Source organism: Melozone crissalis, unplaced genomic scaffold, assembly GCF_028551555.1.
Source record: "Melozone crissalis strain CALT ecotype California unplaced genomic scaffold, PUWL_Pcris_2 ptg000063l_1, whole genome shotgun sequence".
NCBI lineage: Eukaryota > Metazoa > Chordata > Aves > Passeriformes > Passerellidae > Melozone > Melozone crissalis.
This window is the reverse complement of record NW_026535841.1, coordinates 11,493,262-11,519,475: the sequence shown is the minus strand read 5'-3', so window position 1 is coordinate 11,519,475 and position 26,214 is coordinate 11,493,262. Positions and strand designations below refer to the sequence as shown.

Here is a 26,214-nt window from a genome sequence, read left to right as displayed (position 1 = left end):
GAAGTTCCAAAGTGAAAAGTCCCAAGTTTCAGATGACAGGAGGCCGGGAGAGCCCCTGGAGAAATGTCCAGGACATCCCCAAGTGCCCAAGGGGTGCTGAGCTCTGTGACTCAGCCCTGCCACAAGGCAAAGATTAACTCACTGCAGCACAAGTGACATTTCCTCCTCTGTGACTGGGGAAAACAAGGAGAGATATTCCACACAGCCCTTCTGGCTGCACAGGCTTCCCTGCCTAAAGAAAGCCATGCAAAATGCCATGATTTTCACAGAGTTTCTATTCCAGTCACAGTTCCAAAAGAATGATAAAAGTTTACACCAAAATTCAATGATCCCAATAAAAAAATTCAGTAATTTGAAGCCCTGGGTTTGTTCAGCAGCTTGTACAAGGCTCAGCAAGACAACCTGGAGTGTCACCCACCTGTCCCTTTGGATGAGAAGGAAAAAGGATCTCCAGAGGGGATGGAATCATTACCTGCATGTTTGTGGGGATGCTGGAGGCTTCTCTGGCCCTGGGAGCTGTTTCCTTGCTGTAAGAAAAGAGCTGCACCTTTCACCATGAAAAAGCTCTCGCTGAGGCTGGAAAATAAAAAACAAAACACAGGAGTCAGCTGAAAGGAAAGAGCAGCAAAATGTGCATATCTGGGAAAGGAAGCGCTTTCCTCACTGAAATAGTAGGATTCTGCCACAGCCACTTGCACAGCATGACTCTGGGATTATTCATGGATTATTCATCTGTCATTTTCCAGCACTGTTTTATTACTTGGCCCCTGCAGGAGATACTTGCCTGAGCTGTCATGGGCTGGAAATGACTTTATCACTTGATTCTAGAATTCTGCAACTCAAAAGAAGCAAAGGGTTGGACTCTTTACAGGCTGAGACCTGCAATGGACTGGAGAGCAGGTTCTGAGCCCATCACTTCCTGCTGATTGCAGTTCTTGACATTTCTCTGGAATGCAAAAACAAGAACCTGCAACTGTGGGGATTTAAAGGGGAAGGGAGGTGGAACCTGCACATCCCAAGGGAAAGGACACAGCTCTGGACCCTCAAGGGAAAACAGCCAGCACAAGTGTGGGATCTCAGCACAGCAGTCCTGATGTGCAGAGCACACTGAGAGCCCTCGGGGCGGTCACTTATCTTTATACCCAAAACTACGTATAAGATATTTACCTATTTTCCCCAATACCTTTCACCCTAATTGACAAGTGCACTTTTAGTAAGAACCAATCCCGAAGTGCCACCACCACCACAGAAGATGGAGGCCAAGAAGGAGAAGAAGAAGGACAGGACACGCCCTAATTCCTCCATCTTGTTTCTCTAGAACCCCCCTGTACCAAAATTCTAAAACCTGTGTTTCACACTATAATTAACCCATCCCTTCACCATTTATCCCCGTGAGATCCTCCCATCCTCATACAGGTGTCGTCTCCTGTGCAGGACCAAAGTCCAGCCACCAGACACTTCTGGCAACGTGCCAGGACCTCCGAGCCCCCCAAGGGTGGTCTCGGTCAATCTGCACATCAGGACTGATGTGCTGAGATCCCACACACAAGAGCAGAGGTTTGGCTGTGCTGTGGCTGGATCAGCATCCTGGGACAGAGTCTGGGCAAACACAGTGACATTTCCAGAGGGAAATGACACCCAGGGCTGGAGAATAAAGGAGAGAAGGCAGAACAGCACCGGCACAGTCAGATTTCACATGACAACTTCAGAAATCCTTCAGAAGCAGCTTTGGCCAGAAGCAGGGAAGTTGCAGTTCCCACATGGCTGGAAACCCCTGTCTCCTGAGGCACCTTTCAGCTGCACAGGAATTGCCTGGGATGTGTTTGCTCTGCTCCCCAAACTGCACAAGAGCCATCTGTTGCTCCAAAGCCCAATTTTCCACCACCCCACGCTCATCACCATTAATCACTGCCTGCATCCACTAAACAGAAATATCCATTATGAGACTGGGCCACACAGGAGCTCCTTATGCTGCAGCAACTGATCCCACTGCAGCCACTGCTCCCAGCACTCCTCTATTCCATATTTTATCCATGGGCTTTGCCTTGGGGTAGGAATGAGTGGTATTGCTCCCAATGTTCTGTTCCACCTCAGCATTTTTGTGAGCACAGACATGAAATTCACAAAATTTCAGATTTTCTAATCTCTTAAGAACACAGCCCAAATTGCCAGGAAAACACTCCTCCTGTTTCAACTGAATTTCAAGAATTCCCCAGAAAAATCTGGATCAGGTTTAAACTCGAGATTTCTCGAATTTTGAGTTCACTTTTTAAAAAGTGAACTAAAATTTTTGCCTGAACTTCAGGCTCCACAAAGATCAATAAAACACAGCAGGAGAAGCACACTCTCATCCCAACAATTCTCCACTTCCATTCCCACAGGATTCCAGCACTCCCCCCCTCACCTCACTGCCTGGGTCTGAGCAGGATCCAAGCTCAGCCTGGCTCGGGATAACGGCACCCACGGCTGCAAATGGCAACAAATGGGAATGTGGCTCCTTCCAGAGCCAGCCAGGAAGAGCCTTGCTTCCTTCTCACCCCAGACCTCACAGGAAAGCGTTAAAAAAGGCCAGAAGTGACACAAAGCAGCGACCCCCACACAATGTATGGGATATTCAGCACTCACAAGAGGCAGGGAATGCTTAGATCATGCACCCTGAGATAATTCACAGCATTCCCACCCTGAGAATTTGGGGGAAATTTTCTTTAGGAAAGCAAAAAAAAAATCTTGAAATAGGATATTTTACTCCAGTGTTTTACCCTAAAGGATCTTTGATCTCAAAGTACTGACTAGGATTTCTACAGCAGGAAAAAACTTGGAAAAAGCAGAGCTCCTTCCCAAATTTATCAGGATCTGCTCTGATGATACATCTTGACAGATGTTCTCCTCTCCTGCAGCCAGGAAATCTGTGACAATAAAGCAGAATATTCCCAGTTGCAGGCAAAAGGGAAAGCTGTGCTGCTGGAGCAGTGAGTGGTCCAGGAAAATGACAACTCACAGAGCAAAATTTTTGTTCCCGTGTTTCCATGTGCGTGGAAATGACCCAGAAAGCAAAGCCAGGAGTCTGCTGAGAGCAAGGTTTGCATTCCCACTGAAATTCCCCTTCCTACCCTGCACAAACCCTCCCGTGCCCCCAGCACTGCCCATCTCCACAGCAGCTCCGGTTCCATGTGCCCAGCACGGTGCCAGCCACACGGAACACACCCAAACGCCTCTCTGCTCACAGTTTACACCACATTGTAACAACAACGTTACCCGAGCCCAGCCCTTATCTCCGCTCTGGGAACTGCCTGCTGCTCTGCCACTCCTCACAACTGCTGTGGGCACAGCTCAGTGAGAAACACAAGGCACAACTCCCTTTTAAACCCTGCAATCCCAGTAAACAACTAAAACACCGAGCTTTTTTTTAAAAAAAACTCCTAAAGAGCACCCAAATGCTGGCATTAAAGAACATCCCCTCGGCAGGGGTGACAGATGCCCCGAAGCACAACCCATACATACAAATTCGGGCTGGTTCTCTTTGCGTGGCGGCAGCATCGTGGTGGCCCCAGCGTCAGACAGAAGTCAGCAAAATCGAAAAGATTCATAACCAGCTGGAAAACTCACATCCTTTTGCTTCTAAACCCATTAAAAAAAAAAAAAAAAAACAGCAGAAGGCAAAGAAAAGGTCAGAGGAGCAGAGGAATCGCGGCTGCCGATGCTCCCCGGGAACTGGATGGCTTTTAGGGAACACTGTGTCTTCCACTGATATCCTGCCTTGAAAAAGCACTTGTCCCAACACATCCTGATGAAAGAGAGCCATTCAAGAGGGGAAACAACCAGCTGAGGCTCGGCTAATCGTTTCCCTCCTCCAGACTTGTTTGTTTGTTTGCTTCCCCCCTCGTGCTCCACAGGCTCCTATCAGCACCCACACAGCCCCTGGCTGGAAGTCCATAATCCCTGCGAGGGACAGACTAGGGGAAAAGCATCCTATGGACTGTTCCTTTACAGTGAAAGCAATGCTTTAATACAGATACAGGAAATTTAAATGGTTCTTCCCTCAGAGCACAGCTCCCCCGTTGGATTTTCAGAGCCATTCCTGGACAAGGAGTCTCTCAAGGGGATGGGGAGCACTGAATTCCCTGAATATTTGTGCCTTGCAAACCCCAGTTCTTCCTGCAGGCACACACCATAAGGGCACTCTGGTCCCACCAGCCTGAGCAGGGGATGAGGAGCTCTCTGTGCATTCCCAGTTTGACTGGCACACACCACAGAAACCACCCGATCCCTGCATGCCCTTCCAGGAATCCTGACCAAACTTCTCTACAAGGAGTCACTTCAGGCTCTGGAATAAACACAGAGCCCACTCACAGCCCCAGGACCCTGATGCTCCAGTACAGCTGCAGACCAGCTCTCCTCCCACTCCTTGACCTCAGCTCACCAAACACAGGAAATTATTACCCCAAAAGAGGGGAAAAACCAACACTTCCAACACCTGGGAAATGCCGGGAGGAGGGTACAGACAGTGACACCCCCAGAGGCTGGCAAGGACAGGGTGCTCATGGCCACAGCCCTGCTGAGAGCCGGCTCCAGAGGCTGTTGCTCCATCCCTTGGCTCCGTGCTGCTCAACTTGAAAAGGAAATATTTCTTCCCCTTTGGGAAAGCTCCAGAGGAGCGTGGCTGCAACACGCATCAGCCCCATTTCGAGTGGCTGAGGAACACAATAGGCAGCGCCTCCTCGGCGGTACAAACTGCCACCCCCCGGGGCCAGGAATGCCACAAAGCAATCCCTGAAAAACACGGGATTTTGGGAAAAGAGACAGAGCTGCTCGTGCTCCTGGGCAGGCAGATGCCAGTCCCACAACAGTTTTCCCCAGGCAGTTTGCTTTGACATCGTGGCTCCACCTGTGAGGTGTCCCAGGAGCAATCCTCATGTGCCTGAGTTCCATGTTTTAGTGGGGAATCTCACACAAGACAAAATAATCTTGCAGGACACAAGAGAACACTCTATTAATACATCTTATAGCTACAGAACTCATGTCAAAATAAAGATCCACAGACAGAATCTGGAGAAAGAAAACCACTTTTCCTGAGAAGACCCAGGCAAGCCTGAGGTGAGTGAGCAGCCTCCTGCAACCAGGTCTGTGTTTAAGGAAGAAAAAAAAAACCCCAAACCCCCACAAGAAAAGGAACATTCACTTCTCTCAAAATTGGTCATGATTTTACAAAGGCAAACACGGTAATGCCTCCCAGTTCTTTGGGTTTCATGGCATCTTCTACTCAAAACATTTCCAGACTGATAAGGTGAGGGGAAAACAGGCCTTGTGAGCACCACAGAATGGAACACACTTCCCTTTTCTACAGTTCTGTTGATAAGGAGGAAGAGAACTGATTTTTTCACCCTTTTTTCTTCCCTCCTTTGCTGCTTGGTCTGGAACAAGCTTGGCCACATCAAGGCAACTGAGAAAGAACAAAAAGCAGCCCTGGAGAGGGGTGAGCCAGCCCTGCTGGATGCTCCCACAGCCCAGCCAGAGCCTCCATACTCCAGAGGGTGGATTTCAGGCAGGACACTGCAGCCAGCAGAGGGAACTGGCATTGTCCCACAGCCACAACAGCAGCACAACCCAAGCTGGGAAGTGGCACATCAAAGAGAAAGGAGAGAAACAGGAAGAGCTGAGAGCAGCTGTGTGGCCCCTGCTCCCCAAAGCAGCCCACGGTTAAAGCAGAGGCACTGCTTGCTCTGGGCTGATAGAGGCACATCTGATAACACTTCCTGACCAACAGAGGGGCCTTTGGAAGGGGCCTGAGCAGCACAAAACAGCAGAGGGGGAAAAGGGACTTCAGAGCTGCTCCTTGCCATGGCACTGCACAGCCCCAGGGATGCCAGCAGCAGCAGCAGCAAATCCCTTCTCCTGCTCTCAATGAAGTGTGCCCAAGTGGCCTTTGCTCCGTGTCACACAGAGATTAAAGTGACAAACAGAGGTGGGAATATCAGCACAGCCATCCCAGCTCAGCCCCACATGGAGCAGGGCTGCCACAGGAGCAGTGTGCTCCCCAGGAAAAGCCCAGTTCCAACACTGCAAAGATGGTTTAGAACAAAGAACAAAATGATATTGCACACATGTAGGATTTGGGAAATGCTGACAAACTGACCCGTGGTCAGGACTGCAGGAGCTGAAAACACTGGGCAAGGTCAGAGATCTGCTCAGGACCACTGGGACTGAGGTGTTTTTACTACCAGAAATGCAAGGCAGGAAAGCTCTTTCCATACCCATGACTTCCACACCCAAAGTCATCACTCCCAGACCTCCTGAGCTGAAGACAAATCACCCCCAGAAGAAAAGCAACATGTGGGCTGCAGGTTCTCAAGGAGAACATCTCCCCTTCCTCAGACACAGCCAGGGCACCTTTGTGCTGGGAAGGGGCCAGGCAGCAGCTCCAGCTGTGGTGGGGCAGTTTGTAAAGCCTCCCTGCAGGAGCAAGCATCTCTCCCATCTATTGTGAAGGAAGTGAGATGTTGGGGAGACCAAAAAACTCACCAGGCTTTGCTGTTGTCAGCAGAGCAGGGAGCAAGGGCAGTGTGAGTGTGCATTGCTGGGCTTGGAGGCGTGGGGACCGTGGGCAGGAATGCTGACAGGGCTGCACACACTGCAGGCCATTCACACACAAACCCTCCTCTGGCACAAAGGGCAAAAAGACAAAAATGAAATCAATCATGAAGCCCACAAAAGCCAATTTCCCAACAGAAATAGACTGCTGATGATATCCCTGCAGCCACTCCTGGGATGCACTGGGCTGGAGCAGCGATCAGCACAGATCCAGATCTGCACAGAGCAGAACCAGCTCAGCTCTGAGTGTCCCACCCTGGGGGCAGCCCCAGCATCCAGGCTGTGCCTGCAGGCAGCCCAGGAGCAGCTGGGATAAACCCTCCAAGAGAAAGGGCAGGAAGAGGGAAACAAACAAACGAGCAGGATCATGGATCATTCCCCATTCCAGCAGGCTTGCGCAAAATAAATTGACAGAACTGCTCCCAAAGAGCCAGGAACGAGAAAATTCTAGGAATCCCTAGTACTTGCATGGTGAAAAGCCAAATAAAATAAGAGATTGTTTCACAAGGAAAAAGAAATCCTTTCTGCTCATCCCATTAATGGCAGAGTTCAAAAAGGCACGAGGCTGATCCCAGCATCACCCAGCGATGCCACGGGCTTGGAACTCGCTCTGAATCCCAAGGAGCATTTCTGAGATTCCCACTGGAACACGATGGCATTTGGTGACAGTCACTGTCTCAGGAGGCCAGGCCAGATCCTCTCCAAAGCTCAGCCTGCACGAGCTGCTAGGAAGAGGAGTGTAAACCCTACAGAGCCCCCCAGCACTGGTGTCCTTGGACTGTCCCCAGCTCGCTCTGCCAACCCAGTGCCACCCACCCTGCTGTGAGGGCTGGGCAGAGCTGCTCCACACAGCAGCTCACCCTCACCTGGAGTCATGGACTTGGAGAACAAGGCTTGGGAAAGCAGCAGCTGGCACAGGGGAACACACAGAGATCAGCATCAGCAGCAACATGGATTTCCCTGATGGTCTATTCCCAAAACTCTGGCTCTGTGTATTTTCCTACAAGTCACTGTTCTGGGTGCTGCCACATTCCTGCCATTGCTGTTCCATGACCACAGGTAAGGGGGCAGCCAGGCCACAAGGCCTGGAGCTGTCCCAGAGCAGTGTCTGAGCTGAAGGAGAGGTGGGATGATGCCCACCATGGAGGGCACACCAGAGGCAGAGCTCCACCCACGCTCCTGGCAGGAGCTGATCCTGCTCCTGTCCTCCTCCCCAGCCGAGCTGTCAGCACAGGGGCCCATCCTCCTGCATTCCTCCTGGCAGCCCATTGTTCTAATCCTTGGAACTATTTTATTAAGTCACCCCACTTCACCCACTCAGTGTCTCCCAGAGAAACAAATGGAAACTCTCCAAGGGCGCTGCTGGGAAAGAAAAGGCAGGTGAGGAACAGCTTGAAGGATTAAGGGAGCAGCTCCTGAGTGTTGTGAGTGAAGGTCAGCCAGGACACAGACCATGGCATCAGAAACATGGCTGGGAATCTTGGTGGCACAGCAACCCAAAAACCAGCTGAGCTGCCAGCTTGCAGAACGGCTCCAAAAAAGGCAGCAGAGACCAGGGAGTACTTGACACATTGGTAATGTGGAAAAAACAAAACAAAATAAATCCAGGCGGATCACGCGCGGCGAGAGCAGAGTGAGAGAAGTTCTGGCTCAGCCCTGACACCTCGAGTGTTTGACTGGAGTGCAGCCCCCTGAGGGTACACAGCCAGCACTCCCAAAATCTGGAGAGTGCCAGGCAGGGGCAAAGCTCACTCACAATGGAAAAGTGGTGGTAAAAACCCCAGGACCATCCTTCTTTTCTCCCTCCAATCCACATTTCCAGGCAGGATGGTGCTGCAGAGGGAAGCAGACAGCTGGAGGTCAGGATGTTTTGCAGGGCTGGGAGGGAGATGCCAAGCCATGGGCAGCAGTCTCCACTGGGATGCAAGTGTTGGATGTGACCATTTGGATGGCAGACAGAACAAACACAGAACCTGGCAGCTTTTGGGGAAATCTGAACGGGACGTTTTGTCCCATGCCCTGCATTTCTGGCTGACTTGGTCCCTGATATGAAGTTTCCTTCACCAGCAAGGATTTCTTCAAGAAACTAAAATTTTCAGAGGGGGAAGACAAGCCCTGCTGAGGAGAGTCCTGATCCCAGATAAACCTAAACAACTGATGGATGTGGTGTGCACCCTAATCTGTTTGAATCTGAGCATATTTTTGTACAGTGGTAAAGTGATTCTGCATCAGGGATTTAAATGCTGCAAAGGGATGTGTAAATGTTTGGGAAAAAAAAATCAGGAAATAATCTCAACACTCTTCATTAGAACTAAAACCAGGCCTGGGAAGGTGTTATGTCCATTCCCCATTCCAAAAACATCTTAGGAGTATTTGCCAGGCAGAGCAGAGCTCTGATTTGTATGAGAAATGCCTGACTCACAGATCTTGGCAGACAATTATCAAAGATTAAGATATTTAAAATCTAGAGGCATTTGAAACCAAAATATTGTTCTGACCCAGCTCTAACACCTAAATAAACAGTGACCACACTGGCCTTTTACAGGAACAAGTGCTCAGTGCTCAGCCAGCACCTCTGATAATAGGGCCTCATGGTTTGGGTTCTGCCAAACTGCTGAGGTTTCATGGAAGAAAAAAAAACCCTAAAAGATTTAGATACAATTCCAAAAGAGTCTGATCATCACATCCTTAAATTGGCAGCTCTCCGGCTGTTGCTCTACCTACATCCAAGTAAACTCCTCATATTGCTCAATTCCAAGTCAGCAATAGTTTCCTGGAAAGGCCAGATCTTAAATAAGTGTCAAATAAGTGAAGTTTCCCCGGTTCTGTGGCCTTTGAACATCCACACACAGCCCACCACAAAATGTGAAGGTCTAATTGCACCTTCCTGAGCCTCCAGGGCCACACCTCCGGGCTGAGCGCTCCCGAGGGCCGGGGGCTGGGCCGGTGCCTCCCCATTGTACGGAGCACGCTAAGGCAGGATGCTGCCGCCGGCCAGGATGTGATTCAGCGTCCTGTTTTGAACACTTCATGAAGTCAGCAACTTCTGCCCCGAGATCTCCCACCAGCTCCCCGGGACACAATCAGTCTGCAGCCAGCAGGGCTTGTCAAGGCTGTAATGAGCTGCTGTCCCCACAAATAAATCCTCAAGGCAGCTGCCCCCGTGTTCCTCCTGCCCTGAGCGCCTGCCTGGCACCATGGACACAACTGTGGGTACAAGGGTTCACTCAGTGCTGCTCCAGCAAAACGTGCTCCTAAATCCCTAAAGAAATTAAGGATCAAGGTGCACTAAAAGATCATTCTGGCGCATTAAAAGATCATTTTGGTGCACTAAAATATAATAGACATTAAATGTAAATCAAATGTATAAAACATATAGGATGTAAGATACAATGGTGTCCTGTGGTGTGTGCCAGAGGGGTGATCATGGAATTATTTAAGTTGGAAAAGACTTCCAAGATCAAGTCCTGCTGTTCCTGCAGCTCTGCCAAGGCCACCACTAAACCATGGTCCCAAGTGCCACATCCACACAGCTTTTCAATTCCTCCAGGGATGAAGAGTCCATCACTGCCCTGGGAACCCTGTTCCAATGCTTGACAACTCCTTCCATGAAGGAATTTTCCCTGATATCCAATCTGAACCTGCAGTTGCTCTGTTAAGAGTTTGTCTGCACCAATGACTCCTCCTGTTGATCACTGATCTGCAAATATACACAAGCCCTACCCTGAAAACCTCTACCTCCCACAGCTGCTCTTAAAATTTGGTTTAGAGGAGCCAAACAAGAACAATTCTTTCCATAACCATCTTCAGGCTTGATCAGAGCCTGGAGATAACCAACTTCCAGGCCTTCTGCAGTGGTTCAACCTCTATCTCTGCAGAAGGTGCCTGAAAACACTCACCCAGCCCTGCATTCAGGCTGTGATTGAAAAGCCAATAATGGCAAAGATTACAGAATGACTGGCTAAACAAACCTATTTATATTTGTAATTAAAACCAGTGATTATCTTGCTGTGTTTGCCAACCACATCTGAGAATCAGCCAACACTCACAGAGAGATCTGGGTTGTACAACAACTCCTCTGCCTCGCTGTGACGGAGCCAGCACACGGCCAGGACTGAGAATCAGCTGGGTCACAGCAAAAAGGAAAAACTGCACAGCAGGCAGCTGAGAAAGAGCTGGGCTCTGCTCTGCCTCCTCCTTGATAGCATCTCCTCAGGGTTTGCTCTGGAGAGCAGGATCTGGGGCTGAGATAAGGCCACAGGCACGAGGCTCGCACGGAACTCGATCTCAGAGAACTCAGGGCCGTGTTCAAGCCTAGGCTAACACATCCTGCCATGGGCTTGGCCCAGCCCTCACAGCAGTTTTACAAAGGTTTGGGTGAGCTGTGGGTGCACAGCACCAGCAGGGGAAAAAGGGATCAAGCCACAGCATCTCCCTGGTGGCTCTCCAGGAGGGAAGGTTTGAGCAGACACTGAGAACACAGCTCAGACGTGCAGCTCCTGGCTCCACTGGGCTCTCAGATCTCTTATTTTTCCTTCTGCTCTGAGTCTTTACCCTCAGGGAGCAATACAAACTCCTGGCTGCCTGCTGCATGGAGCAGTGTGGATGTTACATTGTCAAAGCTTCCACAAAATTTTTGGTAACAGAGCTAAAAGCAGATTCATGTCTAAGAAAATGCAGATAGCAGCAATACCTTTGAAGCTAGCACATGTCCCCTTGCTCTGTTCTGGGATAGAAGCTGTTCCAAGGAGAAAGAAAAGCATTTTGGAATGACAGAAACCATAAGGAAAGATGACCAGGGAGCAGCAAGACGTGGCTGGGTGCAACATCAGATACAGACCTGTTCCTCCAAGAAAACAATCAGATGGCTCAAGGAACCAGATCCAACTATGCAACCTCAAATGAAAATCCCAGAATGTTTTGGAATGAACAAAAATAATTGTTCAGCAGGCAGATGAATACATTATGTCAGAAATGTGTACTAGCACAGCCATCCTGCATTGATGAAACACAGCTTGAGCTGGCAGCATGCTGGGGATGTGTTTCCAACAATCCTTCCTTTCCCTTCACCCTTAGATCTCCAAAGTCTGCAGAGCCAGGGGCTGGACTGCTGACCCTTATGCTCAGGGCATGTGTGACAAAGCCCAGCTGTCACCAAGGCTAGACCAGGACTGAAGGAGGCACAAACACCAGCACAGGCCATCCTGCAGGGATTTTTCAGAGCACAATGAAGTTGAACAACTCTGCCACCCCCTGGGCACCGGGCAGAGTCTCAGCAGATGGAAGCAGGGCAGGGAAGGGGACAGGATAAACCCACCAAACCAACAGGAGCTCCATTCATCATCTGTGTTATGTCTGCATATTTCCTGCAGCTCTTGGCAGAGTTTCCCCCTGAGGACAGCAGAGGCTGTGCATGAGAGCCATCTGATTCTCCAGCTCTGTCTGGCTATTTAATTACCAGATTCTTATCCTGACAATCGTATACGGAAGAGCAGCCCCAGGAGACTGAAGGACAGAGGAAGCTCATGGGATCTCAGTGTCCAACGTCAGGGCTGCAGCATTTTTCAACAGCCACGAGAAAAGCAGCAGCCTTTAAACCTGCTCTAAGTGCATCCCCACTCCTGGTGGCTCTGGTCAGGGGTGGATGACAGACAGACCCAAGGTGTCTCACCAGGATTTGTTTGTACAGTGAGAACATTTGCAGTGAACAGGATAAAGCTGTATTTTCTCTTTCAGCACAGAACTGTACAACCAAAAGAGGAGGCTGCCATCCTGCTTGGTTACATGTTGCTGTTTAATAGCACATGGGGAAAAGCACAAGAATTAAGGTTCTGTGGCTGTTCATGTTCCTGCTGGGGCCTTGCATTGTACAAGGAGCAGAACAAGGAATTTTGATTTCATCAATACAAAATCCATTCCCCACAGAGTCAGCTCTCAAATGGCATTACAGACAGCCATGAAATGCTCATACACACAGGAGAGCACACAGAGCAGACACACAGCACTTCTGTGTGTGCACACAGGACAGCCAGGGAATTCCAGGCCTCCCAGGCAGGCTGCAGCCAGGAGACACCATCCCAAAACTCAGAAACAAAAAACTCCAACAATTTCCTCCTCTGTCCATGAGCTGTCCTGCTTTCTGCTCTCTGACTTCACTTGCTTTGCTTTTCCTGAAGCCAGGATAAGGAAAGCAGGAAGGAGGGACAAGGAGAAGAGACTGAGTGCTGCAGCACTGCTGTGCCTTTCCACTGCTCCCCTGGGCTGTGGTTTACAGGTTAGAGGGGAAGAACTGCCTGCAAGAGCCAGGCTTGGAGTGAGCCATCCACAGCATTACTCAGAGCCCATTAGCCAGGGCCCTGGCACATGAGCTTGTGTCACCACTTTAGATCTGCACAATGTCAGCAAGAGGAGCTTCTCTCTCCTCTGGCAGGACAGCTCAGCCCTTTCTTACCCTCACATGAACACAGTGGCTCTGCATGACCCCAAGGAGACAAATTCCTGGTAGATAATAGCCAGGAATGAGCAGAGTTCTCCTCTAGGAGCAGAGCCCCTTGCTGAGTGGAGCCCCAGCCTCAGGGAGCAGCAGCAGAGCCAGAGATGCTGTGATAACACCAAAGTGCTGTGGCCAGAGCTGACCAGGAATTTTCCAGTGTCTTCTCAGAGGGGAAAAAAGGATCACAGACTCTTTTATTCTTTCATCTTGTTCAATTCTCATCTTAAAACTGATGAGGCAGAGAGCATCCCCAGGCTCAGCTCTCTGCAAAAACGCCTGGAGGGGATCCTCTAGAGAAGGGGATCTCTGTGGGATCAGGACTCAGATGCTGGGCAGACAACTAAAAACAGTGCAAACTTAGAGCCCAAAACCTCAGCTTACCTCACATTCAGTCTACGCTCCTCATCGCTGCCAGCCTCTGCCTGAGGGGAGGAAAGGACACAAGAGTTACAGGTTGGTTATTTTAAATAAAATTAAAAAAATCCCTGCACCAACAGGGTGTGAGGGGCTGTTTCCTGCAGGGTTTTTCCCCCTGGGGCCAGGGATAAATGAAGTGACACTCCCTAGTCCTGTATGGCACCAGCACCCGGCGACAAAGGGGCTCAGGGGGATTTTCAGGCTATTAGGTTCTAATCCTGCAAGCTGGGCCTGGAGCACAGAGCGCTGTGAAGAGCGCAGCCCCGACGTCACCGGCGCACACCTCGCTGCCACCACGCGCACACGTGAGGGCAGCAGCTGGCAGCCACGAATAACCAACACTGGGGTGTGCCAAGCACCAGGACACGGCCAAAAGTGCTCCCTGGGGCTGTCCCTGATGTGCAGCTCCAGGGATCACACAGCAGGACAAGGTTCCACCTTCACCTGTGCTGGCACACGTGTCCCCACGCTGGGACAATGCGCGTCCTCTGCTGTCGCAGGCATCTTTTATGAAAAATCTTTTCTTTAGGATTTTTCCTCCTGAGAAGCTGAGAGGCCTCAGGAACAAACTGTAAACATTGATTGTGGATTACTTGTTGTGGAATGCAACAAGTAGATCTCTGATTAGCTTATGTTGGTTGTTTCTAATTAATAGCTAATCACAGCTCAGCTGGCTCAGACAGAGAGCCCGAGCCACAAGCTTTTATTATCATTCCTTATTATTCTATTCTTAGCCAGCTTTCTGAGGATTTTTTTTCTTCTATTCTTTTAATAGAGTTTTAATGTAATATATATAATAAAATAATAAATCAAGCTTTCTGAAACATGGAGTCAAATCCTTGTTTCTTCCCTCAACCTGAGACCCCTGTGAACACTGTCACACTCTGCCTGCTGCCTTGCAAGGGAACACTCCTGGTGGCAGGAGTGGATTAAAATTGGCACTTCTGCACCAGGCACTTGGAGAAAGCCCCCCTGGAAGCAGATCTGGCTGCTCAGGTGACACTACACTTTACTGAGTCTCCTCAAAAGAGAAGTGTGACCTCAGCCTGCTTCCAAACCCGAGCATTTTCACAGAGTCATGCTTTGCAGTCATCCCCTTCAAGTTCCCTAGTAGCTTTTAGACAAAATTCCTTATCAGAGAAAAGCAGAGTTGGGGTTAATTGCATCCAGAGCTGACAAAAAAAAGCAACCAAAACAACAGGCTCCGAGATCTGCTTTGGTTCTGTGTGAGTGCAGAGGAGAAAGGGCTGGGAGCATCCCCTTGGAGAGCAGGGCTGTGCTGGGGAGAAGATTTGGGCCCAAAAAGCAAAGCATGAAATCCTTCATATGAAATCCTTCACACTCACAACACACCTGATCCTGACAAAGCTGGGGGGACACAAGCCTTGCAGGAATCAGGCTCCTGATTCTTGGGGAACATCCTGGTTGCTCAGAACCCACAAATAAAGGATTCAAATAAAGGTCCCTGTTAGAGTTACTTGTTTCCAGGTGGTTTTGTACAAGTTTTGCACCATTTCAAATGTTCTGCACTGGAGCTCTGGAGGGATGAAGGGACCTGGATCGCTCCCCATCCTCTCAAGCCAGGATTTGGGAGGCTGGAGGAGCTGCTCTGCTGACAATCTGTGAGAATCAAGTGAAGCCAGGGGGAAAAAATCCTGCAAATGCAAGAGCAGAAGCAGGATATTGGAGGATATTGGAGCTGTGGCCACTGGAGGAGGGAGATGCACAAGGCTGTCCCGACTGACCCAGCAGAGGGTGAGGAGCATACCACGGCTATTTTTAGTCTGTTTACACTGCAGAGCAGGGCTGCAGGCAGGGCCCCAGAGCACCCCAAGCCCCAGTGCCCCCACTGGCAGATCCCCCAGCCCTGAGAAGGTCTGGAAGTCTGGCAGGTTTGGGACCTTTGCAGGGTCACCCTCCTGTTTGTTTGGGGCCGTCACGTAGCAACAAAGGGGAGAAAAACTTTTTTTCCCTTTTTAAACAAACGTGACTGTGAGGATGATGACTCTGGGATGGCGTCAGCTGGGGCTCAGCAGCAGGGCTGGGCCTGGAGCTGCTGTGGGCTCCTCTCCTGCAGCAGCTGAGCTGTTCCCAAAGCTGCCTTTCCCTGTGTTTTCTACTAAAAACTGCAGGAAAACCAAAGTGAGGCAGCAGCAAGGCTGAGCCCTCCTGGCCTGTCCGGGGCTGCTCAGAGCACCCCTGGGAGCTGGCAGGGTTTGGGGGGCACCACACACTGTGGTGATGCTCTGGAGCTGCTCATCCACCACGGGCAGACCCTCCCTGGGGCCTGTGCTGAGCGTGGCCATTCTGGAGGACCAGGGGAGTGGGAGGTGAGTGCAAGGGAGATGCACGAGCAGGGCAAGTGTGCACGTGTGTGTGAACCACTCTCACCTAAGAGTTTAAGGCTCACTATGTCAAGGCAGCAGCATCCATTTTATAAATTCCTCTGGGCTCCTGAGTTAGGAGAGGCCACAGTAGCACAGTCACAATTAGCAAGGATGTGTGGCCATCATTTCCCATTAAAATATCTTCTACTAATTATTCAGCTAAAAGCCGAAATTTACCCTGACTTTCCTTGCAAGAAAGATCCTAAAAGAACAGAAGCAGGCTGGCAGTTTTTATGGGATTTTTCTTTAAATTAACTTTACAAAAAACAACATGCTGAACCTGGAAAAAGAATCTGGAAATCATAATTTTATTTTATGCCAGAAGAGCCCATTCTATCAGGACTCAGTGTCTTCCTTTGGGAGCCACCACAGCACAGCTGAGCTGTGAGTGCCCTGCCATGGACAACACCTGGTGGCAAATTTGGGGCAGCATTTTTAGGAGGAAAAAGGAGAATTGTATGGTCACCCCACAGAAAATTCAATCACTAGCAGCAGCTCTGCCACAAAGCAATGCCTAAGACAGATGTACATGGCAAGGCCTGCTTTGCCTCCTCTCCCACCTGCACCAGTTAAATCCAGTCTAATTCCACTGCCTGCTCTGGGGTTACAGCTCATTTTCATCTCTCTAGACTTGGTCTTGTTTAAAACTCTGTCTAAACCAGATCCCACAAAATTCCTTCAGAAAACTCCTTCAAAAAGTGCAGCTCACATCTCCAAGCTCCACAGTTGGCACAGCGTGGCCCAAACTGGGTCTCTGCAGCCATGGACCCCCCTGCAGCCCCTGGGGCCAGGGAGAACCTGGGAGCTTTGTGGCTCCCCCCTCTGCTCCCCCCTCAGCCCAGCTAATCGGGGGAGTCACAGGGACCTGACAGGTGACAAATAGGATTGTTTACCTGGCAGGAGAGGGGACAGAGCGGAGCCAAGGGCAGTGAACACCAAAGGAAAGAAGACTGGGGGGAGAGGATGTGCAGGGAAACAGCAGGCCTGTCTTTGAGGGTCACAAAGGAGATGGGTTAGGAGGGAAAAAGGTGAGAAGCAAGAGAAGGTGGAGGTGCAGCTGTTTGGATGGCACGTGGGAGCTGTGTGGGGGGAAGCAGAAGGCCAAGGCTGGGCAGAGGTAGGAGAGGGCATTTCTGGGGCACAGGAGTGGAGGAGGTGTGCAGCAGGGCTGGGACACGCAGTGCCAGGCCAGCAGGCCACGGATGGCACCATGGGGGAGGTGAAGTGGCAGGTGCAGGTCCTGGAGCAGCAGAGCTGGGGGAAGGAGAGGGCAGCAGCACGGTGGAGGTGTGAGGAGTGGCACAGGTGTGGATGGGAGCTGCTCCTGGAGAATTGACAATGGTCACCTTGGGCAGGAGCTGCAGCAGCTATGGGGAAAGGTGGTGCCATGGACAGAGGGATAACACAGGGCAAAGCAGAGCATCCCTGGGGCAGGAGGTGCTGGCAGCTCTGGGATGGCAAGCAGGGACAAGGGCCAGCACAGCTGCTCCATGCAGACAGGCCCAGCACTCTGCCCAGAGATTTACCTTTCATGAGAGAGGTGAAGCAGGCTGCCCCAGGGTTTAGGGAGCTCAGGCTCCCTGCCACCTGAGGGCTGGAATGGGGGACAGTTACAGGGGAATGGGGATGTGTGGGGGGGGATGACAGGCCTGGCTCACCCTGGCAGCATCAAAAGGCTGGGGCTGGGCAGCACTGGGGGCTATGAGAGGGGATGGGGTGAGGGCTGTGAGGGGCTGAGCTGGGCCGGGGACTGGTGGGGCTGTGAGGGGAGGAAGGCTGGGGGGAAGGAGCTATGGGGGACCAGGGTTCTGTAGGGCTGGGAGCTATGAGGGACCAGCGCCTGTGAAGGGCCTGAAAGCAGGGGCTGGGGAGCCTGTGAGGGGCTGAGCCGGTGCCAGGGGGCTGTCGGAAGTCAGGCCATGGGAATGCGGAGGGATGAAACAGGGGACAAGTGGCTGTGGAGGGCCAAGGAGCCGCGAGGGGGTGGAACCAGGGGCTGGAGAGGGAAAGATGCGAAGGGCCAGAGCCGTGAGGCCGGGACCATGAGGGTGATGGAGCCCGAAGCTCTGGGTTATGAGATGTTGGGGGGGCTGCAGGGGCCTGGCCCCGAGCGGGGCCTCACCCTGCCCCTCCCCGCTCCCCATCCGCCGCCGCCGCCGCCGCTCCCGGGGCTCACCCTCCCGTTCCCTCCTCGTCCCTGCCCATGCCGTCCCCGCTCACCTCGCTCGTGCTGGCCGAGGAGGCGGCGCTGGGGGTCGGCGAGCGCTGCAGGGTGACCAGCGCCATGGCTGCAGCTGCGGGGCTGCGGCCGCCTCCCCCTCACGCCGGGAAGGGGCGGGCCCGGGGCGGCGCCTGCGAGGGAAAGGGCGGGGGCTGGAATGGGAGGAGCTTCCATCGATGGGCGTGGCTTATTTGCTGTGATGGGCGGAGCTTGTTGTGATGGGCGGGGCTTCCCGGCCCATCCCACCCCAAACTCCGCCCCCAATATCCCATTCCATGGCAGGGACACTTTCCAATGTCCCAGGTTGATCCAAACCCCGTCCGACCTGGCCTGGGACATTCCCAGGGATGGGGCAGCCACAGCTGCTCTGGGCAGCCTGAGCCAGGGCGTGCCCAGCCTCACAGAAAGGAATTTCTTCCCAATATCCCATCTAACCCTGCCCTCTGGCATTGGGAAGCCGTTCCTCCTTGTCCTGTCACTCCAGGCCCTTGTAAATAGTCACTCTCCATTTTTCCATCAGGCTGCCTTCAGGTACTGGAAGGCCACAATTAGGTCCCTTCAATGCCTTCTCTTTTCCAGGCTGAACAATCCCAATGCACTCAGCCTCTCTTCCTACTCAAAAACTGAGCCAGAAGCACTCAATTTTTCCATATCCCACAGGAATTTTGTGTTCAAGAAGCAACTGGATGTGACATTAGTGCTGTGGTCTAGTTGACAAGATGGTGATCAGTCAAAGGTTGACCTCTGTCATCTTTCCCAATCTAAGGGGTTCTGCAAATCCACATCCCAGGGAAGTAACAGAATCACTGCTGCTGGAAAAGATCTCCAGGACCATGCCCATAAACACATCCCTGTGTCCTGGTGTGCCAGTGCTCACCATGGAGACAAGAGGCAGGGGTGGCACTTTGCCACGGATGGTGGTGACCCCGTTTTCCATGGCTCTGGGGCCTCCTGCCAGCGGCATCACGTGGCAACTCCACCTCCCAGAGCGAGAGCAGACTTTGGCCCTGCTGCCGTGGACACTCAGACCTTGCCCTGCTGAGCTGCAACAACTCTGACTCTGAAGCCTCTGGACACGGCACTGACCGCTCCAGGGACCCCACACTCTGCAGGTAAACTGGTGGAAAATGTGCATTCCCGTTATTTTTTGGCAGATCCTCCTCAGCTGGCGCTGCAGGGGCAGCTGGGGCGAGTCCCTGTCCCTGCTGGAGGAGGTGACCCTGGATCCTGAGGGTTATAAAACCATGGCAGATGGGAAGCAGCTCCCACTGTGCCGTTCCAATGACTCATCCCTCCATCCTGGCAAATGTCACCCCCCTGTTGTCACAGCAGAGATGCTGGACTTCACCTTGGCCAAAAAAAAAAAAAACAACCTGGAGGCTGGAATTTATTCCTGCTCCCAGAACCAGCCAAGGATCTTCACTCCCAACCCTTTTCCAAACTGGTTTTTGTCCACTCCCTGCACAGGAGTGACCACAGGGCTTTTCCAAGGAAAGCAGGGAAGCAGAGGATGGAGAGGGGCTGCAGCTGTGTCCAGTTCTGGCCCCTCAGTTTGGGGAGGACATTGAGACTCTGGAGCACATCCAGAGGGGCCTGGAACACAAACCCTGTGAGGAACCACTGAGGGAGCTGGGGGTGCTCAGCCTGGAGAAAAGGAGACTCAGGGGTGACCATATCACTCTCTACAACTCCTGAAAGGTGGTTTTAGTATGGTGGGGCTGGGCTCTTTCTCCAGGGACTGACAGAACCACAGTCTCAAGCTGCACCAAGGGAAATACAGGTTGGATATTAGGAAAAAGTTTTTTATGGAAAGAGTGATAAAGTTCTGGAATGGCTGCCTGGGGAGGTGGTGGAGTCACCATCCCTGGGTGTGTTTAACAGAGCCTGGATGTGGCACTGGGTGCCAGGGTTTGGTTGTGGTGTTGGGGCTGGGTTGGACTCAATGATCTTGAAGGTCTCTTCCAACCCAGTGATTTTGTGATTGTGCGAATTCTGAGATTCTGTGATTCTGTGAATTCTGGATTCTGTGAATTCTGTGATTCTGTGATTTGCAGCCGGAATTTACCCACAGCCATCCTCCCAGCTGTGCCTGGAAGGGTTTGGGGTGGTGGCTCCTGTGCAGCCCTGTGGGTGACAGTGGTGTGAGGATCCAACCTTGCACCCATCACAGCTGGCATTGCTCCCTGGGAAACAACTGCTGCTTCCCATCTTTTTCACCCGTGCCCACTCAGAGCAGGGTTGGGTCACTGGGAGGGGAGGGTTCACCGTGTCCCTTGGGAGATGGAGCTGTGGTGGGTGCTCCAGCATCTCCCTGCCTGCTCAGCCTGTGGCTGGTGGGACACACAGGAGGATCCCTGGGGCAGGACACACCTGGAGCTCCTTGTGCCAGCAGTGCAGCCATGCCAGCCGAGCTGCAGCTTTTCTGCTGGCACATCCATGGGTGGAGACACTGTGAGGAACCACAACCCCCATCCATGATTCCTGGATCAGAGCTTGAGGAGGGCTGGGAGGCTTAACAAGAATGAACCACGAGGACCTCAGCCCTTCCCCGCCGCTCTGGCAGTGCAGCTGAGCTGATGTTCCCCCGTGGTGTCCCCAGCTTGTCCCTCAGCCCCAGCCGTGCCCTCGGAGCCGCAGCCATGCGTGTAGCCGTCATCGGGGCCGGGGTGATCGGGCTCTCCAGCGCCCTGTGCATCCAGGAGCAGTTCCAGAGCCTGCTGCCCTCCCTGCAGCTGGAGATCTACGCCGACCACTTCACCCCCCACACCACCAGCGACGGGGCAGCCGGGCTGTGGCAGCCCTACGTGAGTGACCGCGGCAAGCTGCAGGAGACGTAAGGCAGCAGCAGCAGGATGAGGAGGATGAGGATGGTCCCTCTCCCTGTGTGCCATGAGCTGCCCTGGCACAGCTCCATGGGGCTGGCAGGGCCACCACTGTCCCATTCTCACCCCAGGCTCTGGAATAAAGAGACGTTCGATCACCTCCTCGGGCAGCTGCACTCCCCAGCAGCCAAGGAAATGGGACTTTTCCTCATTTCTGGCTACAACCTGTTCAGGGAGCCACCGCCGGTAAGGAAGGAGCAGGTCACAGCCTGGGCTGGGGAGGGTTCCAGGGGCTGTGCTTCTTCCAGCCAATGCTTCCCAATATTTCCAAATTTGCCTTGGGACGTGGTGTTTTCTGTGCTCCCGAGGCAATACTGGTGTGAGGATCCAATGGGAGAGTGGCAGTGACAGAGCCTGTCCAGCTGTGCTGGCAGCTGCACATCCAGCTGTGTCCCTCTGGGATGGGCTGTGTCCCATGGGAGGTGTCCCATGGCTCCTGTCCCACGGTGATCCCAGCTCATTAATGATCTCAGGACATTATTCCCGGCTCATTAATGATCTCAGCTTTTTCTCTTCAGGATCCATCCTGGAAGAACGTTGTCCTGGGGTTCAGGCACTTGACACCAAAAGAACTGGAACTCTTCCCTGGTTACAGGTATTTTTCAGTGAGTTTTAGGACAGTCCTGGATACATCCTGAATATAGCCCTGGCATGAGGCAGCGGGACAAGGAACTGCAGATGTAGAAATGTCCTCACTTCTTTAAAAATGCTTCCCTTCAAATAAGTAAGAAACAGCTCAGATGCTGCCCAAAAAGCAGCAATCCAGCATAGAAACCATTCCAGCTCCTCTCTTACCTCAATGTCAACATAGGAGAGGAAAACCAGAAGGTGTTTTATGCTATAAAAAGGGAGGGAAAATCACACACTCATGTGAGGAGGGTCCCAGGGGGAATTGGGGTCCCAGACCCACGGTGTCTGTCAGGAATGTTGGGGCAGGAGGCTCCTGCAGGCGCTCACAGCCTCCTCTCCTCCTCTTTCAGCCATGGCTGGTTCAACACGGCGCTGATGCTGGAGGGCAGGAGTTACCTGCCCTGGCTCACCAACAGGTGAGTGCAGCTGCTCCTGCCTCCTCTGGCTGCAGGTGTGGATTTTCATCCTGCACATCAGGATAGGGTGGGCAGAGATGCATCCCTGGGAAGAGGCTCTGGAATTCCTGTTCATTGCCCCAGTGGGGTAACACATTTACAGTGAGCCCAGGAGTGTAATTTTTGCATGACAAAAATCAAAGTAATGGGATACGTGGAGCTGTATCCAAGTGCTTTTGGAAGAATTTGGGCTTTGATTTTATTCCTGTAATTTCTAATGCTGAGCAGGTGTCCTGGTATTGAACATTTCCTTTTAATTTGCCAGTAACAAATGAACTTTTGCTTCCCAGGCTGACGCAGAGGGGAGTGAAGTTTTTCCATAAGAAAGTTGAGTCTTTCCAGGAGGTGAGTGGGGATGTGGAGCCAGGGCACAGGGCACAGCCCCATCCCAGAGGGGAGAAGCAGCATCCAGCAGGCAGGGGCTGCTCTGGGATATTCCCTGGCATGAGTGATGGGACAGGGAACAGCAGCAAGACTATGCCAAAATCCAGAAAATAAATTCTACCAGGAAAGATAAAAGGTTTTGGGTATTAAGGGATGGCTGACAGAGGATGGGGTAGAGCATTTATCCTGCATGGATTGCCAGCTTTCCCTGGAATGGCTTGGTGGCACACATGGGATGTCAGCAGGAGCTGGCTGGGGTAGAAGCTGTGCCCTGGATCTGCCCCTTAATGCTTTATCCATTTCCTGACTGTTGGAAAGAATACTTGGCTGGTTTGGAAGCAGGAATGTTGTGCCTCTGTGGAACATAATATCCCTGTGTGCTGCTCCCTCTCTCCTCAGCTGTTCTCCCAGGGTGTGGATGTGGTGCTGAACTGCAGTGGGATGCGCTCAGGGGAGCTGCAGCCCGACCCAGAGCTGCAGCCTGGCCGGGGCCAGATCATCAGGGTGAGCTGGGGCAGGCCTGGGGCTCCCCAAAAACCCATCTGTACCACGAGGAGTGGCTGGGGAGAACCATGGGCTTGCGGCTGGGTCCACACTGGGATCAGGCCCTGATTCCCAGCACACACTGCTCATGTGGAACCAACAGATCCCATTCCTGGTCCAGCTGTGGGAATGCCCATAGGGTGAGGGCTGGGGGAGCTCAGAGGCACAATGCTGATAATAAAATGACAAAATCTTTGGGGAAAGGTGGTGATTATTTGGAGAAACACAGGTGAGTAGGAATCTCCTGCCTGCCTGCACTCCTGTTTTCCCATCTTCCCAGGGAAGCCAGCACAGGGAACACTGAGCTAAGGGAGGGTCCCATATCTGGATCCTCACGTCCCTCCTGCTGTCCCCTGAGCCTGGCACCCATTCTGACTCTCTCTTTCATGTCCCAGGTGCTGGCCCCATGGGTGAAGCATTTCATCATCACTCACGACCTCAAATCCGGGATCTACAACTCGCCCTACGTCATCCCAGGGTAAGTGACCAGGGCTGGCTGGCACCAGTGACATTCCTCTGCCACTGTCCCCAAAGCCTGGGCTGGGACATGGCTCCTGAGGTGTCTGCCAGGCCTGGCTTCATCCCTGGTGCTGTTCTTGCTGTGTGGGAGGAGAGCAGAAGGACGTGGGCAGCAAAGCGAGGGAGCTCGCAGTCGGCACAGAGAGCACCCAGCACCACGGTGCTCCCATGTCCTTTTCCAAGGATCAGATCCCACCAAGGCAAACTCCACCCTGGCCAAGTCCCCAAACAGCCAAACACTGACAGTGGAGTGGATATTTTGGGGGAGAAGTTTTGTTTTCACATCTTTATCATCAACAGTGTGGACCAAACTGTGGTGCAGCAGCTCAGGGTAGGGAAAGGCACTGTTGATCCATGCTCCCATAAAAACAGGGCAGGAATTCTTTTACTTCAACAAAAATTCCTTGGGAAAGCTCAGCCTGGGGGCACTGTCCCCTCAGCTGCTGGTGAGCCTGGGGGCATCTCAGTGGGTTTATCATGGAATATCCTGAGCTGGAAGGAACCACAAGGATGGAATCCAGCTCCTGGCTCTGCCCAGGGAGCTACACCATGGGATAAATAAATCCATCTGCTGGTCATCCCAGCTCTGCTTCCTCCCAAGGGCCTGCAGTGACCCTGCTCTGGCAGTGAAGAGGGGTCTTTAAGCTGGAATTTGAATGCTGCATCTCTGGCACTTCCTATTGTCCTCCCATTTCAGGCTCAGGCAGTAAGCCAGGATGCAAAGAGGAGCTTTGCAGGTTCACAGCCCCCATGCAGCACAGTCTGAGTGATTCCTGATCACAGGCCCAGATGAATTCCTCTGCCTGTGCTTGTTTTAGCTGGAGCTGTCAGGGCTGATCCCAAAGGAAGAGCTGGATCCCATTCTCACGTGAGGGCACCCCTTCCCTGCTGGACAGCTCAGCCCTGGAGGGTCCCTCCCTCCTTTTGCTTTTGTGCTTCCCAATGATCAGGAAAGGTTTTGGAAGGGTCCAGCCAGCACAAACCCCTCCAAGCACCCCTCAGCCTTAACCTGCCTCTTGTTCTCTGTTAATCCACAGAAGTTTGGGGCAGTAGCAGCACCAATCTCTGTGTTCCCCTCCAGATCCATCCTGTTCCTCTTCCTGAGCCAGGCAGGGGCAGACCTGTTTGATAAGGATGGAATTATCTGTCTGCTGTGCCCAGACAAAGAAGGGCTGACAGGATTTAATGAGTGACTTGCTCACGAGCAGACGTGCAGGCTCCTCTCCCTGCCTGCTCCATGTGGGAGTTCCTCCCACAGGAATATTTTGCAGGCTCAGGGTGTAGCAGGATCCATCACCACACTCACACAGTGTCCCTCCACGTGGTGGCCCCACAGGGGACAGCTGGGGACAAGCCACCACCCCTGTGTGTCTCCTTTGGCTCCTGGTGCAGGAGCGAGTTCACAGTCCTGGGAGGGGTTTACCAGCACGGAAACTGGAGTGAGGAGAACAGTGCCAAGGACCACAAATCCATCTGGGACAGCTGCTGCCAGCTGCTGCCAGCTCTCCAGGTGGGTGACCCGACTGCCAGCATGGGGCACAGGGAGCTGGGGGGGCTCAGGATGTAGGAATGAGTGCTGGGACAAAGCACAGGAGCTGTTTCCATGAGTCAGGGTTTCTGTGTGTCCATCATCAGGGTTTCTGTGTGTCCATCATCAGGGTTTCTGTGTGTCCATCATGGACACCCAGGGCTCTTCCACCTGGCTGAGGGACAGCAGGGCTGGGGCTGGCACTGAGACAAGGTTTGTAGGGATAATAATTACTCATGTATAGAACGAGAGCTTTGGGAGGTTCCAGCCCATTGTCCCCACACCTTTAGAGAAGGGTTCTGTGGGGTGAAGCTGGGTTGTGTCCACTCCCAATGCTGCTGTTATTCCCTGGATTAGCAGGAAAGGTGCTGTGGGGCTTTGGCACAGGGATTTGCCTCAGCTCCAGGCTGGCACTGCTATCCCAAATTGTTCTGCCTGGAGCTGCTGCAGGATGGGGAAGTTTCTGTCTCTGCTCATCTCAGGGCTCAGCTGGTGCCGTGAGGTTTGGCTGGGGGGATTCCAAGGAATGCTGTGCAGTGCTGACGTGCTTTTGCTTCCAGAAGGCGAAGATCGTCGGGGAGTGGAGCGGGCTGAGACCAGCACGGCCCTCGGTGCGCCTGGAGAGGGAGAGCATCCGGCTGGGGAATCGCCAGGCAGAGGTACCCGCCCAGTGTAATTAATCACCGTGTTAATTGTGCCTGGGGCAGCGATTAAGAAGCCCTGTTCCTGTGATCATCCCTCTCTCCATCTCCCCACCACAGCGAGGGAATCTTTGAGTCCAGGGATAAATGTCAGAGACACTCAAACAAATGATTGATGTCCTGCCCCATCTCTGGAAGTGCTCAGGGATCTGTTGGAGCAACCTGGGCTTGTAGGAGATGTCCCTGCCCACATCAGGGGATGGGACAAGAAGGGCTTTGAGATCCCCCCAGCCCATGCTGGCATTCTGTGCTTCTCCCCCAGGTGATTCACAACTACGGGCACGGCGGCTTTGGGCTCACCATCCACTGGGGCTGTGCCATGGCAGCAGCTCGGCTCTTTGGGACCATCCTGCAGGAGAAGCAGCAGCTGGGCACCCCTCCAGGATCCCGTCTGTGAGCTCCTGCTCCTCTGGAACGTGTGACAAAAGTGGCTTAGGAATCACAGCAGAAGGATGGGAACAGCACA

At 52.5% G+C, this 26,214-nt stretch overlaps 2 protein-coding genes across 2 annotated transcripts in view; one reads left to right on the top strand and one right to left on the bottom strand.

Annotated features, from left to right (window-relative positions):
- Positions 1 to 18,186, bottom strand: part of SSH1 (slingshot protein phosphatase 1) — a 34,936-nt gene extending 16,750 nt beyond the window's left edge. The window contains exons 1-3 of the mRNA XM_054288517.1: positions 18,106 to 18,186; positions 13,463 to 13,503; positions 473 to 576 (exon numbers count right to left, since the gene is read on the bottom strand). Coding sequence (XP_054144492.1) covers positions 473 to 576; positions 13,463 to 13,503; positions 18,106 to 18,171 — 211 coding nt within the window. The 5' untranslated portion in view covers positions 18,172 to 18,186. The remainder of the gene's footprint in view (positions 1 to 472; positions 577 to 13,462; positions 13,504 to 18,105) is intronic.
- Positions 18,187 to 19,128: 942 nt separating this feature from the next.
- DAO (D-amino acid oxidase) lies at positions 19,129 to 26,214 on the top strand. The gene is made up of 11 exons (XM_054288524.1): positions 19,129 to 19,218; positions 20,706 to 20,939; positions 21,060 to 21,174; positions 21,507 to 21,583; positions 21,969 to 22,034; positions 22,364 to 22,418; positions 22,857 to 22,961; positions 23,396 to 23,478; positions 24,912 to 25,029; positions 25,608 to 25,706; positions 26,011 to 26,214. The coding sequence occupies exons 2-11, from the start codon at positions 20,746 to 20,748 to the stop codon at positions 26,143 to 26,145; spliced, it is 1,047 nt and encodes a 348-aa protein (XP_054144499.1). The 5' UTR covers positions 19,129 to 19,218; positions 20,706 to 20,745; the 3' UTR covers positions 26,146 to 26,214.

Bases quoted from the DNA above. Each gene is read 5' to 3' on its own strand.
- DAO (XM_054288524.1), top strand. From the start codon at position 20,746: ATGCGTGTAGCCGTCATCGGGGCCGGGGTGATCGGGCTCTCCAGCGCC. The intron at 21,584-21,968 runs GTATTTTTCAGT...CTCCTCTTTCAG, and splicing joins GAACTCTTCCCTGGTTACAG to CCATGGCTGGTTCAACACGG. The intron at 22,035-22,363 runs GTGAGTGCAGCT...TTTGCTTCCCAG, and splicing joins CTGCCCTGGCTCACCAACAG to GCTGACGCAGAGGGGAGTGA.